This window comes from Cyclopterus lumpus, chromosome 8 (assembly GCF_009769545.1).
Source record: "Cyclopterus lumpus isolate fCycLum1 chromosome 8, fCycLum1.pri, whole genome shotgun sequence".
In the NCBI taxonomy this organism is placed as follows: domain Eukaryota; kingdom Metazoa; phylum Chordata; class Actinopteri; order Perciformes; family Cyclopteridae; genus Cyclopterus; species Cyclopterus lumpus.
In genome coordinates, this window is record NC_046973.1 from 3,125,775 (window position 1) to 3,143,537 (window position 17,763).

The 17,763-nt window shown below is 45.5% G+C and overlaps 3 protein-coding genes across 7 annotated transcripts in view; all 3 read right to left on the bottom strand.

The window, feature by feature from the left end:
* ppfia3 (PTPRF interacting protein alpha 3) overlaps positions 1-1,736 on the bottom strand; it is a 21,088-nt gene extending 19,352 nt beyond the window's left edge. Inside the window, exon 1 of the mRNA XM_034539761.1 lies at positions 1,255-1,736. Coding sequence (XP_034395652.1) covers positions 1,255-1,599 — 345 coding nt within the window. The 5' untranslated portion in view covers positions 1,600-1,736. The remainder of the gene's footprint in view (positions 1-1,254) is intronic.
* A 4,664-nt stretch (positions 1,737-6,400) lies between these two features.
* On the bottom strand, positions 6,401-11,594 carry nucb1 (nucleobindin 1). Of its 5 annotated transcripts, none has more exons than XM_034539784.1 (13): positions 11,492-11,594; positions 10,344-10,464; positions 10,137-10,244; positions 9,906-10,038; positions 9,096-9,199; positions 8,544-8,729; positions 8,338-8,428; positions 8,185-8,243; positions 7,921-8,013; positions 7,733-7,822; positions 7,119-7,289; positions 6,913-7,024; positions 6,401-6,815 (listed from the first exon to the last, which is right to left on the bottom strand). In XM_034539784.1, the coding sequence occupies exons 2-13, from the start codon at positions 10,455-10,457 to the stop codon at positions 6,745-6,747; spliced, it is 1,332 nt and encodes a 443-aa protein (XP_034395675.1). In that variant the 5' UTR covers positions 10,458-10,464; positions 11,492-11,594; the 3' UTR covers positions 6,401-6,744. The 5 variants fall into 5 exon arrangements, with proteins under 5 accessions (XP_034395675.1, XP_034395673.1, XP_034395674.1 ...); XM_034539782.1 differs by having other exon boundaries at positions 6,907-7,024; XM_034539783.1 differs by having other exon boundaries at positions 6,907-7,024; positions 11,502-11,592.
* A 353-nt stretch (positions 11,595-11,947) lies between these two features.
* Positions 11,948-15,994, bottom strand: ccndx (cyclin Dx). The gene is made up of 5 exons (XM_034538985.1): positions 15,907-15,994; positions 13,646-13,929; positions 13,331-13,546; positions 12,581-12,892; positions 11,948-12,424 (listed from the first exon to the last, which is right to left on the bottom strand). Exons 1-5 carry the CDS (start codon positions 15,992-15,994, stop codon positions 12,275-12,277), a joined length of 1,050 nt encoding a protein of 349 aa, XP_034394876.1. The 3' UTR covers positions 11,948-12,274.
* Positions 15,995-17,763: the final 1,769 nt, after the last annotated feature.

The window sequence follows — 17,763 nt, forward strand, 5'->3', positions numbered from 1 at the left end:
CTGTGTGTGTGTGTGTGTGTGTGTGTGTGTGTGTGTGTGCACCATATCAATCTTCTTATTGCCTAGGTAATATGGTTATTTGATGTCCAGCTCTCTGCTAGCTCTGTTATTTCATTTTTTCATATATTTTTTTGCCACAGTGACAGTCGGACAGTCAACAAGGACTCCTCCCCTTCCTGTTTTCCCCTCATCACATTCCTCCCCCCCCCACACCCTAAAAAACCAACACACAACCGCTCCGGAAGTCTTTCCACAATCCTCAAAGACTCTTCTCGCAATCCGTTTCAACGTATGTTTCCGGACTCGAACAAAGATGGCGGCTTGATATTGCAACAGGTGGAATGGTCAAAGGTCACGTCGAGTCTCCAAAGTCCACACACAACATTTGAGGAGCACAGCTCAAAAGGAATGAATACCTTATCATCATCATATTATCCGGCTCAGATTTATTATGATAATTGGATTATTAACGGTTGGTCCATTGATCCCATTCGAGGCTATTAAAAAAAACACAAACGGCTTATACATTCTGCTCTCTGATTGGCCGCTGACTAGCGGACCTCCACCTCAACCGCCGCCCAAAACCACCGCCGTAAAATGTTTCGTGCAACTTTGCACAAAATAAATCTCCGGGTTGGACGATAACCGCCGGAGACAAAGAAGCCGGCGGCGTGTCGACGTCGGAAGGAGGAAGGATGGAGGAGGAAGGAGGAAGGATTGAGGAGGAAGGAGGAAGGAGTCGGAACCTGGACCGGCTCTACGATCGTAAAGCCCGCTAACAGGTTAGCGCATCAATAATTCAGCCCTGTGAAAGGAAGCGTTTTCGCCGCGAGCACTTTTGATATATCGAGCAGGAATCCAGCGATGAGACTCGTTCACCGCGGCCGAGGTCGAGACGTCGGGTTTTTACAGTTTGCAGTAATCCTGCACATCCTGTTAATGTTAACACTTTCTATAGAAGACTTTTTATTTTGTTGTGATTTTTTTATTTGTATTTAAATGTCCTTTTCGTGCGTTTCTTTCACGATTTTTAATGTTTTTTTGACGTAACGCGCTTTTTAAGATGTTCACCTGGTCGTTGACGTGCAGTCAAACGTGCAGAGTGAAGAACCAAATGCACACACACACACACACACACACACTTGGATAATGTGACAGGGTTGAACTTGTCATTTCAAGGCAGTTGCACAGATGAAACTCTTCCTTCAGTGTGTGTGTGTTTGTGTGTGTGTGTCCGCGGCTCGGCGCTCGTACCTGCGGCAGGGCGATGGACAGCTGCCTCTGGAGAGACTCCTTCTCGTGGCCCAGGTCTCTGAGGCGCAGGTGGGCCGTCCCCAGGCAGTCCTGGGTCTCCCTCAGGCTCTCCAGCAGCCGCTCCCTCTCCGTCAGCATGTTCACCATCAGCGACTCCAGGTTGCCCGTGCTGCCGCCCTCGTCGCTACCGCCGCCGCTGCTGCTGCTGCCGCCGCCGCCGCCGCCACGGGTGTCCCTGCTGCCGAAGCCCCCGATGCTTCCAATCCCCCCTCCGCCCGCCGCCGGGGAGGACGACCCGCCTCCGCGCCCGTCCTCCGAGATGGTGGGCATCACCTCGCACATCATCTTGAGGCCCGGGTGTGAGAGGTGGTATCTGAGGGGAGGTCTAGGGCGCCTGGAGGCAGCGACTGGTGGACCACTGGCTCGTAGTCAAGCAGCCAACTGATACTTTGGGGTGGGGTGTGTGTGTGTGGTGTGTGTGGTGTGAGGTGGGGGGGGGGGGGGCGTTCCTTTTAAGCAGGAGACAAGTGTAAGGGGGGAGAGAGGAGCTCTGTGGAAGTGTGGGTGAGAACTCAAACGCTTTTTTTGGGGGGGGGGGGGGGAGGAGGGGCTGTGGGGGTGCAAAGGGTGCAGGGGTAAGAGGGAGAGGTGCAGGTTTCAATGGATGACCTCTGACCCCCAGCCCAGGCTTCACTGAGATGAGAGACGAACCTGGAAGAGGGAAGAATGAAGACGACATGTTTAGGTTTAGGAACACCTATGTATCTCCCACACACACACACACACACACACACACACACACACACACACACACACACACACACACGCACGCACGCACGCACACAACCATCGCTATTTGCAGCACAGCCCCTCTTCCACTGACTGGCATCGCGATGCTCAATGTCTGGAGTAATCCGTATGTGCATCCGAGCGTACATATATATATATATATATATATATATATATATATATATATATATATATATATATATATATATATATATATATAATATTATATATATGTACCCACACAGTCATAACGGCGCAAATGACTGTCGCATGGTGCACGGAAACGAGTCGTTAGCTCGGCATCTTCACACAGACCACCACCCGGCCCGGAGGTTCGAGAGATGCGGCGCTGTTTCATACATTTCATCTGTTGGGGGGGAGAAAGGGTGTCATCATGAATTGTAATTACGGGCTGTATCCAGGAGGAAATTCATTTTTTCTACAGCTCCGGAAGCCATCTGTAAAAATATATATATATTTATTTATTACGTGTGAATCAGGAGGCTTATTAGGAAATACATGGCTGCCTTTACAAAATAAATGGCTTAAAGGGGAAAGCAGCCTTCTTCTTTCTTTCTTTTTTAAGCATGTAGGGCTGTGCAGGAGAGCCTCACGCGCGAGGAGGTGCCAATCACGCTGTACATGATGGAGGCCTAATTAACACGTTCAGTCGGGAGATGCATATCACGCAAGTGGGTTATTTTTAGTGGCACGAATGACCTAAATGTCGGGAAACGGTGCGCCTCTCTGGCTTTTATTCCGACTGCAAGGCGTCTATTTCCTATCACCCCCACCCTCCACTCCCTCCTCCCCCCCCACCCATACAAACAGCTGGACGGTCTAACGCACAGCCAGATCTGTGTGTGTGTGTGTGTATGTGTGTGTGTGTGTGTGTGTGTGCGTGTGTGTGTGCGTGTGTGTGTACCGAACATCACGGTGGATTTTAGCCGCAGCCGGCCGAGCGACGCTGTGTGTGTCTTACCCTCTCCATGGTCGGCAGAGACAGGAAGTAGAGGCGCCTCGGTGGCCGCTTCACTCCATCGGAGCACCTGCGAGACGGAGGCTGCAGCTTATCCCCCCCGTTACAGCCCGGTTACCAGCCTGCCCCGTCCCCTCCCTCTCCTTCTCTGCCGAGGGGAGCGACGCTTCGGCTCCGGCGTCCGTGCGTCAAGACGCGCGTGAAGACGCAGCGTGCGTCCGGTCCGGCCTTTCAGAATAAAGATGTGCACAAACGTGATATAGTGAAAAAAAACACACATTTCTAACTTAATTAAATATTCAAATTTATTTCCAATAATTAGCATACAAATGCATACATACAATATTCTTTTACTTTCGTTTTCTTTCTGATTATCAATTAATCAATAAATATATAATTATAAATGTTACAAAGTGCTTAACAAGAACATAAAATGAGATTGAGACAAAAGCAAAACAATTATTATTATTTTAATTATTAAACATTTGACTGCACAAGTTCTACCAGTTTTTTTTAATTTTTATTGAGCCAGTATAAAAGGTGACATGATTACTTTTATTAAATGAAGCAAATAGGAAAAAAGCCGACAATATTTCTGCTAAATATTTAAGTTTTAGTGTTTTCAATTTTTATTTATTATTATTATTATTATTATTGAGAGCTACACTTCAAATGTAACACTGAGAAGGGAACACCACTCTATGGTTGAAGTGCCTGCATATATTATATATACAAAATAATTTATATAAATATACAAATATATATATACATCTATGGTTATTTATATTCAACTGCTATTGAGGAGGCACCACTTTGCTTTAAAGCATCCCAGACTAGCAATGGAGGAGACCAGACCCTCAGACGGGTGTAATATATTGACTCCTCTGGGACAAATATCTTTTGTTGAAGATTAACCATATTGTATGACTATAAATAGTAATAATGACAGATTGGTCCAGAGCAGGAGTAATGACAGAAACATTCCTTTTATTCTTTTTTATTCTGAAGAGAGATGATACTGCTTCCGGTCCCCGTTCTGGTGTTTCTGCTCAGCTTGACGGCCTCCCATCGTGTCTCTCCTCCTCATGTGAAGATGCTGTGTCTTAAAGAAACAAGCTCCCCGGCGGCTAAATGAACTCCTCGCGTCCTAAAACTCACTTTCACGTCTTTAAAACACAAAACAAACGCACACCAGCAGAGGGAGAGCTATTTATTTCATATATTCTCACGCTGTCGTCCACGAAAACTTGCACAACAAATATTTAATTAAACAATTGCGCCCTCTGGCGGCTCAATGAGGAGAACACAAAGCACCCTGAAGGGTTGAACCCTCATGTCCACATTTTAAATAACCACCATGGATCCACTTTGTGTGAAAACTGACCAGAATGAGGTACTTTTATATTTACAAAAAAAGGGGACAATTAGTAATACACAACTTGCAAATAACCAGAACTTCAACTTTTAAAGTTCATATTAAGTTTCAGGGATCTATGAGCTAATAAAAAATGTGATTAAAAAAAATAAAAAATCACAAATGTTGTTCTTCTGATTAAAATCAGTCGCTACGCTTGTTAGTACAAATGTACCAGTCATGAAAGGATTATCAGCCAATCAGAACGCAGGGAAGGCGGGACTTAAAGCCTCCGAGGGAGGTGACGTAATGTTCTCCTCAGAGAGGGTGATGTACAGTAGAGACTCGGAGATCATCCGATCATTGCAACCATATATTATAGAGAGAAAAATAAATAAAGTATTTTCTTTAAGAAAGCAACTGATTTTTTTAACAGTTTTTTGCATGTAAAAGCAGCATAAAAAACACACATCAAAACAATAATAACGCAGTAATACAATAGAAACGGGGTCAGCTTTTGTGAATCAGAGAGAAACTTATCAACTAAAATAAAAATAAAATAAAACAATGCACCAAAAAAACATGCCTTTAATTAAAGGGGACGTTTCACACACGCATGCACGTTCACCTCCTTTGAAAAAGATGTGATTCATTCTCTCTTGCTGCGTTACGACTCGTTTCCACACGCGCACGCGCGCACGCACACACACACGCACGCACACACTTTAAACTACATTATTTTAGAATGTCTCAATACTGAATGAACACTCTGATGCTGATTTGTGTTTTTCTCTTTCATGTGAAATATTTTGATGATTTCCATGTTGTTTTATTAACTTTAGCTTAGTTTAAGGAGGTATGGTCAATTAAATGTTTATAATTAAGGATATGGGGTTAATTAAATGTTTAAAATTAAAGAGGTTTGCTTCACGAAAGTGTCCCAACCCATTTCCCTTTCGCATTACAGCACATCTGTAATGTTTCTCAACACATTAACGTGTTTTGGTGTCCCCTTAATGCAACACGTGATTAACAACAGAATAAAAGCAGTTTTTTGTGCGTCGCAACAAAGGAGCGTCGTTTTGTGTATTGATGCGTTTGATGTTGTAGAACATTTAAAGATGGAACCCCCAACAAACACCGACTTGATGAGCCTTTGATGAGCCTGAAGACGTCTCCGTTAGGGCCGACAGCTGCGTGGACACCAGGAGAGGAGGGGGGACCCCCGTGACCCCTGGGGTCATTGGGGGGGGGGGGGGGGGTCAGCGGGTTGGAGGAATGCTGATAGGAATGCCCAGAGCGGCGAGCCAGCAGATCATCTCATCAGCAGGACAACGACAACAACAAGCATCAGCTGGTCTCCGGGGAGCCATGACAGTGGACAACAGGCCCAGTGTCTGCAGAGACAGGAGGAAGAAAATGAGGAAGAGGAGGAGGAGGAAAATGAGGAAGAGGAGGAAGAAAATGAGGGAGGAGAAAAATGAGGAAGAGGATGAGGAAGAAAATGAGGAGGAGGAAGAAAATGATGAAGGAGGAGGAAAATGAGGAAGAAAATGAGCAAGAGGAGGAAGAAGAGGCTTGGAGCACAATGAGACATCCAAACTCTCACCCACACTGTATTAATACTTATTATATCCTGTCAAGTCGGTTGTTTGTATCAAATCGCTAAATATAATATTACAACACATGAAATATTGAATTATATAGATGTAATATGATATTCAGCGACATTTTAAATTTTTTACGTTCGTCATCCCAAGAACCCGGTCGACCTCTTTGCAGCCTCATCATTTTAAACTAGAATATTTTATAAGCGCGCCACATATTATCATCACATCGCTCATCTCGTTACTGAATGAAAACGGTTCTCGGTCTTTGGCCCGTTACCGTGGGGACAGCTTTGTGGCCGAAGACGCCGTTCTCCAGGAAGACGATCGTTACCGTGGGATGAAACGCGGCGAGAATACAGTTTAAATGTAAGCCCCCCCCCCCAAAAAAATAAACAACACTTTGATTTCAAGAAGTTTGGTTTAGAGGATTTTAAATTAAGTCTTTATTTAAAGATGTTGAGGATTTTACACTGAAGACCCAGCATGAATGAAAACGTCACTGAAACCTGAAGAGAGACACACATATACATATATATATATGTTGTTTTGATATCTTGGAATCTAACCACAGAGATGAACACACAGTACAATGTCAGGATTCACGAGCCAATTCAGTCTGAATATACACCCCGTTATTCAGCTTGTGGAACCCATCTGCATATGTGTGTCAGTGCAAATCACATGTGTGTGTGCGTGCATGCGTGTGTGTGCGTGGGTGTGAGTGTGTGTGTGTGTGTGGGTTGTGAAGGCGTGCTGCACTAAGTGTGTATAGGCAGATTCTGTGGAGGCTCTGCAGGCAGGTTGTTCTGGGCCTCGGCCGGGTGTTCGGCTGCGAGGGGAGGAGAAGAGCCACCGAGTTAGAAGAAGTTCAGACAATAAATAAAACAAACACACATTTGTCAAATCTCACAATCGTTTACCTTTACCTTCCACTTTTTGCACCGCTGGTTGGAACTGCAGTTCTCCATTAGGACCCGCGGGAGGCTGCCCGTCCGCCGCCTGCTGCTCCTTCTGTCTCTGGGACATTTCTAACACGGCCTGAAAAGAGTAGAAATGACGATTTGAATGATGATCTTCGGTGTCACGACCCCTCCCCCCCCCCCCATGGTACGCCTGGCTGGTGGACAGGTACCTGCTGGTACTCTCTCCTCTGGGCCTCCAGGGCTTTGCCTCTCTCCTTCAGCAGCTCCTGCTGCTGACGCAGATTCTCCGCCTTCCTCTTCAGCTCCTCCTCTCGGTCCCGGAGGTCGACCTCGAACCGCTGCAGCTCCTCCTCCGTGTACAGCGGGCTGGTTTCCAGAGTCTTTACGGAGCATGCACATGTTCGTATTATACAAACGCATTTAAGAGGGGAGAGTCCACCGTAGGGAGCGTCATGCGACATCATAACTACACGCCTTCCTCTACTGGAAGAGAGATATTATGGCGTTTTGCAGCGAGTATTCAGCGTCATATTTTCCCCCTTCACATAAAAACACCGGCACACGACACCCGGTTTACGATCCAGGTATGAACGGGTGAATGTCCCTCAGTTGACGGATGAGTCTACGAATTTGAAAATGTTTAAGAATTTAGATGTGTGGAACTAGAAAGAAGTGAGACCTCTGTAGCTTCCTCCATCTGCGCTCCAGGCTACATCAACACAGCGGAATCTCAGAGTGACCGCGGCTCGTTGCATTGTGGGTATTGTAAGCGCCATGGCAAAGAATAGCTTTAACCCCCCCCGACGACATCTGGGCTCCTCACCTCCCACTCTTTGGGATTACTGAACTCCTTCTTCTCCGTGGATTTGAGGAACTCCTCCAGCGTGACGAGACGATCTTCGTTCGCGTCCACCTTTTATTTTATTTTATTTTAAACACAAAGACGCATAACTCAGTAAATTCAATCTTAGAAAGTAGTTCAATAGGAAGAGCAAATAGTTTCAGACTCACATTCTTCATCACGTGCTCCCTCATCCTCAGCCGCTCCTCCTCCATCTCCATCATATCGTCCTCCTCGTTCTTGGCGTTGTAGACTTTCTCCAGCTGGTCGGAGGGGAGAAGAAACAGATGTTACAGGTCGGAAACCTTTGCTTCCAAATAAAAGCTCTGGGTGAAACAGCTGTGTTTTCAAACGGATGATCATCCACTCTTTGATATGTTTGTCACTTTTAATGAGTTTCGCTGTAAAAAGCGTCGAGTTTTTGGTTTCTTTACCTCTTTCGTGAAGAGAGCCTCCAACTCCTGCTCATCCAACACACCGTCTTCATTCGTGTCTGAACCGGGTAGAGAGGGAATGCATTCACATTCCTTCACACCGTGACCAGAAAGACGGGTTTTTAGAAAAAGAGGAGGCGTCACTCCACTCACCGTGCAGCTTAAAAAACGTTTTGGGGTTGAACTCCTGAGGATCCAGTCCGTCCGTCTCCTCCCAAACTTCCCGTAGCTGAGCCACACTACCCTGCGGGGTTTAGAAGAGGAGATGAAGGCGCGTCAAGAGGGCGTTCGCCTCCAGAGGGCGTTCGCCTCCAGAGAATTGCCCCCCCCCCCGCCCCCCGGTGTGTTTTGGTGCGTACCGGGGCGTTGACTTTGGGGTGCTGCCGGTGTTTGTCCTTGAGCTCCTGCATCCTCTTCTCCTCTCGCTCCCTCTTCTCCTGGTCCAGGCCCTTCAGGTACTCGCGCCTCTCGTGCTCCTTCAGCATCTCGTAGCGCTTGAACTCCTCGTGTCTCTCGGCGTCGTAGTTCTCCAGGTCCTTGGTGGCCTACACACACACACACACACACACACACACACACACACACACACACACACACACACACACACACACACACACACACACACACACACACACACACACACACACACACACACACACACACACACACACACACACACACACACACACACACACACACACACACACACACACACACACACACTGGTTGCCACCATCTTGTTTTGACCTGTAATCGTAGCCCCCTGGAGCCTGATCGAGGGGATTCGTCGCCACTCCCTCATCCCGTTTAAATCTGGTCAGAACATGTAAACCAGTCGACAGATCTTTGGTTCCCGTCTCCGGGGTTAAAGATAATCCGGTTGTTGTTGTTCTCTCTCCGGATGATCTTACCGTCGTGATTAGCAGCTCGAGGTCTTTGGCCTCGAATGTGTTTTGATTGTGGGGATCCAGATGTTCGAACTGCTTCAGCAGGGAGGCGTGGTCCATCTGCAGGCCTTCACAGCAGACACAACGGTTTAGACACACACACACACACACACACACACACACACACACACACACACACACACACACACAGTGCATTACGTCCCACGCACACTGAACACATCTCTCTTGCTCCATCCTCTGTGAGGATGTTTTACAAGTAAAACATTTTTTGTACTTTTTGCGAATGTTCCATCTGCTTCGCTCGGGGGGGGAAAAATTCCAAATCTGCGCGCACGCACATGGACGGATATTACGCAATAATATAATAAGTGATAACGACGCACAACTGCAACCATTTTCTTTTAACGTACAACACATCTGTTTGTGGCGATATGAACAGCTGGACCTTTCGTTTATTTGTTTTTCCTCCATTTGCCTACCTTCACATATTTATCTCTGCTCACATTGATGATTCAGCAGATAATCTGTGTAACTGTTGATTGGCTACAATCAAAAAAAGTGCAAAAATATTGCTTTAAATAGTACACAATTTGGATTAAATACAGTATTTCTTATTTATGAAGTGATCCTTCAACATATGAAGTTTTCTAAAAGTACAAAACACATGTATGATTGAGTACATAACCTTGAGTATTTGTTGTCTCTTTTTGCAACCACCTAATTTTCCACTGGAGATCTTTAAATGAAATCCTAAGTAACCGTCTCCATAACCACGAATCCACACGCCCTCTATTGGGCAATCGGTCCACTCACTCTGCGTGTTGGTGCTGTCCAGTTTGGCCTTGAGCAGCATCCGGAGGCGAGAGACCTCCTGCCGCTTCAGCTCATCCAGGCGAGTCCTCACGTGGTGACCGACCAGGTCCAGCTCTTTGCTGAGACGGCCGTTCTGACGCGAGACATCCGGGTGAGAAGAACAGAAATAAAAAGTAAGATCCTAAAAATACAAAAAAAGGGGGGAAAGGAAGCTCTTAAATGTCCTCCGACCTTGATGTCCTCCGTGTTGGCCGTTTGCAGTTTCTCTCTGAAGTGAGGGTCCGTCTCCAAAACCTCGATCACCTCTCTGAGGTACCTGTCGTAGTACAGGCCGGTGTCCTGCAAGGCGGTGTCGTGAAAAAAAAAGAAGGGATAAGTTACTCACAACAAGCCGGATCTCAACTTAAGGGCACGACTGAGCCGCTCGAGGACCGTTACCACGTTCTCCTCCTCCGCTTTGGCTTCCCGGTGGTCTGCGTTGCGATCGAGAGGCACGGACCAGACCCCGGCGGAGACGGACAGGAGCAGCAGCCAGCCAGGTGTGAGGTTCATCCTCCTGCTAAATAAACAACAACAACGCACGTGACGATATTGCAGGGGGAGGGGGGGGGGGCTTTTCACACGGAAAAGGGGAGGCGATTAAAAGAAATTCATGATCCATTCGCAATTCGACCTCAAATTCAACCAGCTGCATTTATTATTCGGTAAAATCTTAACTTGCACTCCGTCTTGACTAAACGTGTTTCGGTGCAAACTATAAAACAATACCCATTTGTGTCTAATTCTGTTTTTTTCTTTTAAACCAGATTCAAGACGTCATATTTTCTTCTGTTTTGGTGCACAGCTCAAACTCTGCTGGATTTGACCCGAGGTGTCTTCAATGTAATATAGACGAGGACATTACGTCACGCAAAATGTATTCTGCACACGACCAGACTGTGATTTAAAGGTGCAGACACACTTTATATCCCAACGCGCCTCAGTGACTGGTGTAAATATTGTATATTGTACGAGAGAAATGAGACATTTGTAAAAAGTCTGATACTCTTTTTTTTTTCTTTAGACGTAAACAATAATATCAGATTTCTTAGCTGGGAGTTGGGGCGCTGCAATCCATTTTTTGAGCAGGAAAAACATCTTTCGCATTCTGAATTAACAGCTCACGTTTAGTTTAAGACATCAGCATAACTTATTGTAATAAAACAACACGGTTTAATTGGGATATTAGTATTATAAGGGGTCGTTTCTGTAGCTAGGAAAACCTCAAACTAGCTTAAATATGAACACGGATGCGGATGCGGGGAGGTCCCAATCTTTCCATAACGACATTAACAACGTGGCACGAGGGAATAGTTTCGTTTCTACGACATTTTAAACATTATACAGACATTTTAAACATTATACCGTCTTTAAAAGGTATATTTTAAAGGCGAACAGGTACTCGATATCCAGTTAGCCTGGGGGGACCTACAGAAAACGTCCTCTACCTCCTAAGTCACGATTTTATATGAATTCTTCCTTTAAAATCTGCCGAAATTAAAATAATGTTGTTATAAACACATATCGTTGAGCTGCTCGTCTCTTACCCGCACGTACGTGTGCAATATGCCCGATGCGATGCTCCAAACACGACCTGAATTCTGCGTCGGATAAAATTGACGTCATGAAATTGCAGCACGTTATGATGCCTTCTAGGACAGTGGGAAATAGTCGCAAGAGTTTAATTTCCTATTTTTGGACGTGTTAATTCGTACTACAGTCCGCAATAAGTCAGAAAACCTTCAGCCGACAACACGTGGGCTCTTTACATTTGTCCATTACGGGAGTAATTATGTCCCATAAAAAGTAGATGAATAGCAACATAAGTTTAGAGCTCAGATGTACTACCCTATGAATAGTAAGTTAAGGCAGCATTTCCCCATTGATAAATAACACATGAAATGAGACACAAAATAAGTACACACGTTTTAAACGTTTAATTGCTTTGAAAAATAGATCTGCTGTATATTTAATTCCACACACAAACACAAAGTCATGGCAAGTCGAAATAAATTAACATAATAAGAGTCAATAAATTAAAGGTATAAATATTGTGCAACAAAAAACAACATCTGGCCTACAATAAAAGTAACAGAAATAGATAACAAAATATGGCACATGCAAAAACAAACACACTGCTGCAAAATTGTTCATGAATAAATAAAGTTAAAACAATAAATTAACAGTCACTCAATAAAGTTTTTTTAAATATCAAGACGTGTCAGAGAGCATTTTGAGGTCACGATCAATTTACATCAGTTTGACTGATAGACTTTAGGGAACGTTTTTTTGATTGATTCACACTTTCAATGCACCAGTTGATTCAGTGTTTAGAAATCAATCTCTCTCATGTCTGTAGGTGTCCCGGGCCTTTCGTTCTCCACCTCTTCCTCCTTCTCCATGGGGCCCTGCTGCAGGCCACTCCTCAGCCGCTGTCGGAGGGCATATTCGATCATGTCACTGTAGCACTGCAGCACCACCTGATGCAAGACAGAGAGAGAGAGAGAGTACATTACTTTATCATATATGTAATGGCTGTGGTATGACTGGCAATCCAGAACAACCCTTAAATGTGATAAAATCAGATACGTAGGCCCTGAGAAGAGCCTCCGACTTTGCAGGTGTCGTACACTCACCAGGTCCGCCTGACAGAGCTCCGCCAGAGCTTCACAAATCACAGCCAGCTGAGCGGGCCCCTTGTTGCCCAGACCCCGCAGGGCGCAGTTCAGCGACGCCGCGGCGACGATGGACGGCGGCGCTCCGAGAAAGCCCGAGTCGCAGGCGCACATGGCGGCCAGGGTGTCGCTGTGCCGCCGCAGGGTGTCAGAGTCGCCGCGGCCTCCGTCTCCTCTGTCCTCCACGGAGGCGAGGAAGTGCGGGAGGAAGTCCTGCGGAGTCACCGCTGCCGTGTCCCATCGGAGGGTGGCGAGGATGAGGCGCTCCATCTCCTGATGGAGGGAAGACGGGAGCGTTTAGAAAAAAGGGTTGTAATGCAGAGACACCACAACGAGTTATAAGTGACCCCAATTTTAAAATCTTAATCTTCAATTTCATAGAACAGAATACAACATGTCTACATGTTTCAGCTTCTCTTTATATCAAATGAACTGAAATCTTTTGGATTAAAGACGTCTCCTCTGGGCTCTGGGGAGTTGTGTCACTCACCAGATGAATAATCAGTGTCATCCATTTGGGCCCTTTCCAGTTTAATCCCTTTAAATGATCAGTCAATAACAAGTGATGGAAACAACATTCAGACAAAAACATAGTTGTCGCCCTCTCGGATCGTAAAGTCAAGTTTTAAGTTAGTTTTTTTTCACTTTTAGACCCCGTCTCTGTCTGCCTTTACAGCCCAGACTGGGGGGTGTTTTTCAATGGCCTCTCACCCGCAGGTTGGAGGGCTGGAAGCTGTACTCGGCCGCGGCACAGAGAGTGTCGGCGGTCACGTTGTCGCACTCCGCCAGCTTGGAGGCGATGAGGATGCAGCCGGCGGCGAGGCAGTAGGGCGAGACGGGCACAGACAACGAGGCCGACAGGAACCGGTCCATCAGAGAGACGCCCAGGGGGAACACGGCCTCGTCGCAGCCACACTCACAGCACACCTGGAGGGGGAGAGAGAGAGAGATAGGGGGCATCAGCATCACAGCCCACGTTGACAACGTCCAGGAGGAATCTCATGGGAGCAGGGACACCTCTCATACCTCCAGGGCCCACTTGGCGAGCTCCTCCCTGCGCTCCGGCTCCCGCTGGATGAGGGTGATGTACAGCACGGAGGGCGCGTACCTCTCCTCCACGTGGAGCAGCCTCTGGATCACGCGGTGCCCGGACACGGTGGGGTCCCAGGCGGCTCGCAGCTGAGCCGAGCCCCGGGCGGCCTCGGCCTGGCCCCGGGCGGCCTCGGCCAGGCCCCGGGCCTCGGTCTGGTCCTCCTCCACCTCCTCACACCACAGGGACACAGACATGCTTCTGTCCACCTGCAAACGGCCTGCCGGGTGAAACGTGAACTTGGTTTTTTTTTTACGTCCAAATGGGGTAAAAAAAAAAGAAAAACAACCCTGCAGCTAGTGTCCCTCCGCCCCCTTCGTGCTGTGCAGGTAAACAGAAGCTGAACCCTTGTGTCCCGGGTGAAGTGTCGTTTGGGCTTCCTGTGCCGCTCCGATGAATGTCACCACTCAACTATGGGCTCGGACTTTTATACCCAGCAGGGAGGAAGAGAGAGGGAGAGGGAGAGGGGGGGGGGGGGGGAGAGAGAGAGAGTGGCAACGGAGGGGAGGAAGAGGAGAAAAAGGGGGCGTCGTGGACCCTCGCGAGTCACACGAAATAATAAGAAGACAACAATGTGGTCCGTGCAACAATCGCTTCAACAGGTGGGGAGAGGGAGAAGGAAGGGAGGAGGGAGGAGGGGAGGAAAGAGGAGCAGACAAGTGAGGGAGTGGCCCGCAGGGGACGGAGCAACAGCTTGTCTCCGACAGTGAAAAGAGAGAGAAGGGAGGGGAGAGAAAAAGGTCATATCCAGACTGTGACAATGGGAATGGATGACAAAAGGGAGGCGGGTGTTTGTTTACAGGGGACATGTGTCAACGTCTGGATGTTTAATCCTGGACCGCGGAGATGCTTGAAGTTATGATATTCATTCAGTTTGTTTTTTTCTCTTTAAGAGGTACTCACCCCTACTTATTATTTTTATTTTCATTGACACAGAAGGAAAATTATTTGGTATGTTCAAGTCTGTCGTCTCTTACGAGGGAATTTACTTCATGTTATTTTTTTTTAAGTTTGTTATTTGTTATTATTACCCTCGTTGTAAAATATTATCTCAGTGGTGAGTTTCATTAATGTTCCACAACAGTGGTTTTCAAACATGGCTCATACAATTAATTTGGTGGAAGGAAGAAAAATGTAAAGAATTATGTTCAAATTTTTAGACTTTACAGTATAAATCATTTGATTGATCGGTATAATTAGTGATGGAAACAACATTTATACAAAAATATAGTTGTCGCCCTCTTGGGTCGTGAAGTCAAGTTTGAAGTGGGTTGTCATGGAAGGCATCACAATCATAAAAGGAGTGTTTGTTGTTTCTCTGTTTGTCTTTACATTAGTTTTTAAAAAAGTATAAAGGCGGCTGCAAAAATGAAATGTCCATAATTTTAGACATTTCCCCAATATTGAAGGTAAACAGAGCTGAAATATGTTTTAATTGTATTCATTATTTATTTAACATAAATTACAAGCCAGAAAGTTTGGGAAAAAAATTAAGATGAATAGTTACAATGTATATATTAACTTTACTTTAAAAAAAAAAATGTATTCATCGTAATTCTAAATATTTCTATTTGTATTTTTTCTATTGTATGTTTTAATTTCTGATCCACGCAACAGTGCACTAAAGCGTGGCAATTAAAATCAAGGTAAATAGAATCAAAACAATTAAAATTAATTAATGAATAATAACGTTAATTAATTGTATAATTAAATTATACTATTTAAAATTGTATTTTTAAACATTTAATTGAATTTCTTCCTATTGTATATCTTTGTTGCTTGTCTATTTGGACTCTGATTCTAAAAATAAAATAAAAATACTATAGTCCATATTCACTTTTTAGAATATGGACGTGTTCATCAAAGTTTTGGCATCTTCTCGTCTCTGAGGTTTCTGTCATTGTCAAAGCAACCTGTGGCCCGCTGCCCCCCCCCCCCCCCCCCCCCCCCCAATACCCCCCATACCCCCCCACACCCAGCAATCTGCTGCCCGTGTTTAAAGGAGGTATGTGCAACAGACAGTGGAGCCGGCAGGTCAATGAGCCGTATTGTCTCCCTTTACAAATCAGTGTCAGACAACGGCCCCTGGCCTTCTGCCTGCTGCTGCCCCCCCCCCCCCCCCCCCCCCCCCACACACACACACACACACACACACACACACACACACACACACACACTGACGGGTAGGTAGACACACTTTCCACACACTCTCCTGGGACTCCTCTGGTGGTCACAATGGGGTCGCACTCCCCCAGAGGAGAATACAGATTGCCAGTGACAGTCATTACAGGTGGCTCTTCACACATTAAGGGCTTCAATGGCCGCTCGCGTTTCAAAATGGGACTTTAAATGGACGACTTGATTTCAGCGCAGCATCAATTATTCATGCTATTCAACGTGGAGCCGGTGGCCATTCTCACCAGTCAGGTTCAAAACAATAAATACATTTCATTATTGGAAGTGATATTCGAACGCAATGTTATAAGAATACCATGAAGAAGTCTTAAAAGTACACAAGTAATTTCATAGTTTATAGGTCTCACCAATTACATATTTTCTCTATTTGAACATTACCTTTTTTTATTTCTTTATATATGTGTGTGCATCGTCAGGATTGCTACTTAGTGTCGTTTAATTATATTCTATTCAATTAGCAAAAGAAATGTATCAAAAGAGAAAGTGTTCACATGTTGTACTAATTACAGATTACATTATGGGATTTTTGTTACTGTTAACTTAAAAGCTTTTAATCGATAACGGCCCGTCATATTTTAGTAAAGCATGCAGTATTTTGTCAAGTAGAAGTTTAAAGTGGCAGGAAAATAAATAAAAGTACCTCAAATGTGTACTTATGGAAAAAAGTTACATTCCTGCAGATGTAAATATATTTATGTATATAAATATAATATAATATTTATGTATAAAAGTAAGAGGAACATTAACAAAAACTATATTTCACATTTTCCAAATAGAAAATCCACCCTAAAGGTATTTTATTTAATTATAATAAAAAACAATAAAAGGATTGTAATGCCGAACAGCATGCTGCCATATGGGCTCACTGTCTGATGCATAGCTGGAATTCCTTCATTTAAATAAAATATGTCTGAAACAAAAAAGAGCCAAAGACATTTAGAGTCGTCGCGCTCTGATTTCATATTTGATGTATATATGTGCGGATATTAACTTTACAGTCTTTATTCTGCCGCGTGGGAAATTTGGCTCCCAGCTCTAACCGATAAAATAAAAAATGAAAAACGTAGAAAAAACATCATAAAGTAAAAACAGTTACATTTAGCAAATAAGAAAGGAAATAGTTGACGTGCAAATCAAGATATTTTATTGCAGAAATGAGTGTGTTTGGATGTATTTCTGGGCCCCGGAGAGTGGACGCCATCGTCCCCGAGGAAAACAGCTCTTTAGCAGCGAGGTGGCCGGTGTCACTGGGAACTACGTTTACCTTCCACAAGGAGACGACCGCTCACCGATAGTCTCACCGCCTACTGAGGACCTGAGGATGAACTCCCTTCTGCAGATAAACACACGAGGAAACACACTTTAAAACCCTGTTTAAGTTCAATCTGAGCAAAGTGAGAGACAACTCGGGACTCAAAGAACAACCAGACCTGGAAACACCCCTCCAGATATTTAAAGTGTCCCACTGGTGGTTTTTAAAGCCTGAGAGGGCCGATCTAGAGCCACAACACGAAGGGGCCCCCTGATCCTCTAACGCGCAGTCCATTTGTGGCATTAGTGAGAGAATACGGGTTTTTTAAAGCCGTCGGCAAGGCGAGCGGCTTTGGTCGGGGCTGAAAGCAGATTGAGTCTGAATGAGGGGCTGAGTGAGTTGGCCTCTGGAGGTCAGGTCGGGGCTGGACCGGAGGGGAGGAGGGAGAGAACAGGGTGACAGATCGGCGGCCCTGTTTAAAGCACCCTGCTAAATTCATACGTCGCAGCTGTATTCAAACATGGAGGGGGGGGGTGATGCGACGGGCCAAAAAAGAGGTCCTGAGAAAAGGGGGGGGCGTGGCTTCCCCCGCCCCTCATTTTCCAG

Excerpts from the sequence above, each read along its gene's own strand:
- nucb1 (XM_034539780.1), bottom strand. The coding sequence starts at position 11,570 with ATGACGTCAATTTTATCCGACGCAGAATTCAGGTCGTGTTTGGAGCAT. Across the intron at positions 10,039-10,136 it reads CCAACACGGAGGACATCAAG|AACGGCCGTCTCAGCAAAGA; the intron begins GTCGGAGGACAT and ends GTCTCGCGTCAG. Across the intron at positions 8,014-8,184 it reads AGGCTCTCTTCACGAAAGAG|CTGGAGAAAGTCTACAACGC; the intron begins GTAAAGAAACCA and ends CCCTCCGACCAG.
- ccndx (XM_034538985.1), bottom strand. The coding sequence starts at position 15,994 with ATGACTGTCACTGGCAATCTGTATTCTCCTCTGGGGGAGTGCGACCCC. Across the intron at positions 13,930-15,906 it reads CCCAGGAGAGTGTGTGGAAA|GCCGTTTGCAGGTGGACAGA; the intron begins GTGTGTCTACCT and ends TTCACCCGGCAG. Across the intron at positions 12,425-12,580 it reads AGCTCTGTCAGGCGGACCTG|GTGGTGCTGCAGTGCTACAG; the intron begins GTGAGTGTACGA and ends GTCTTGCATCAG.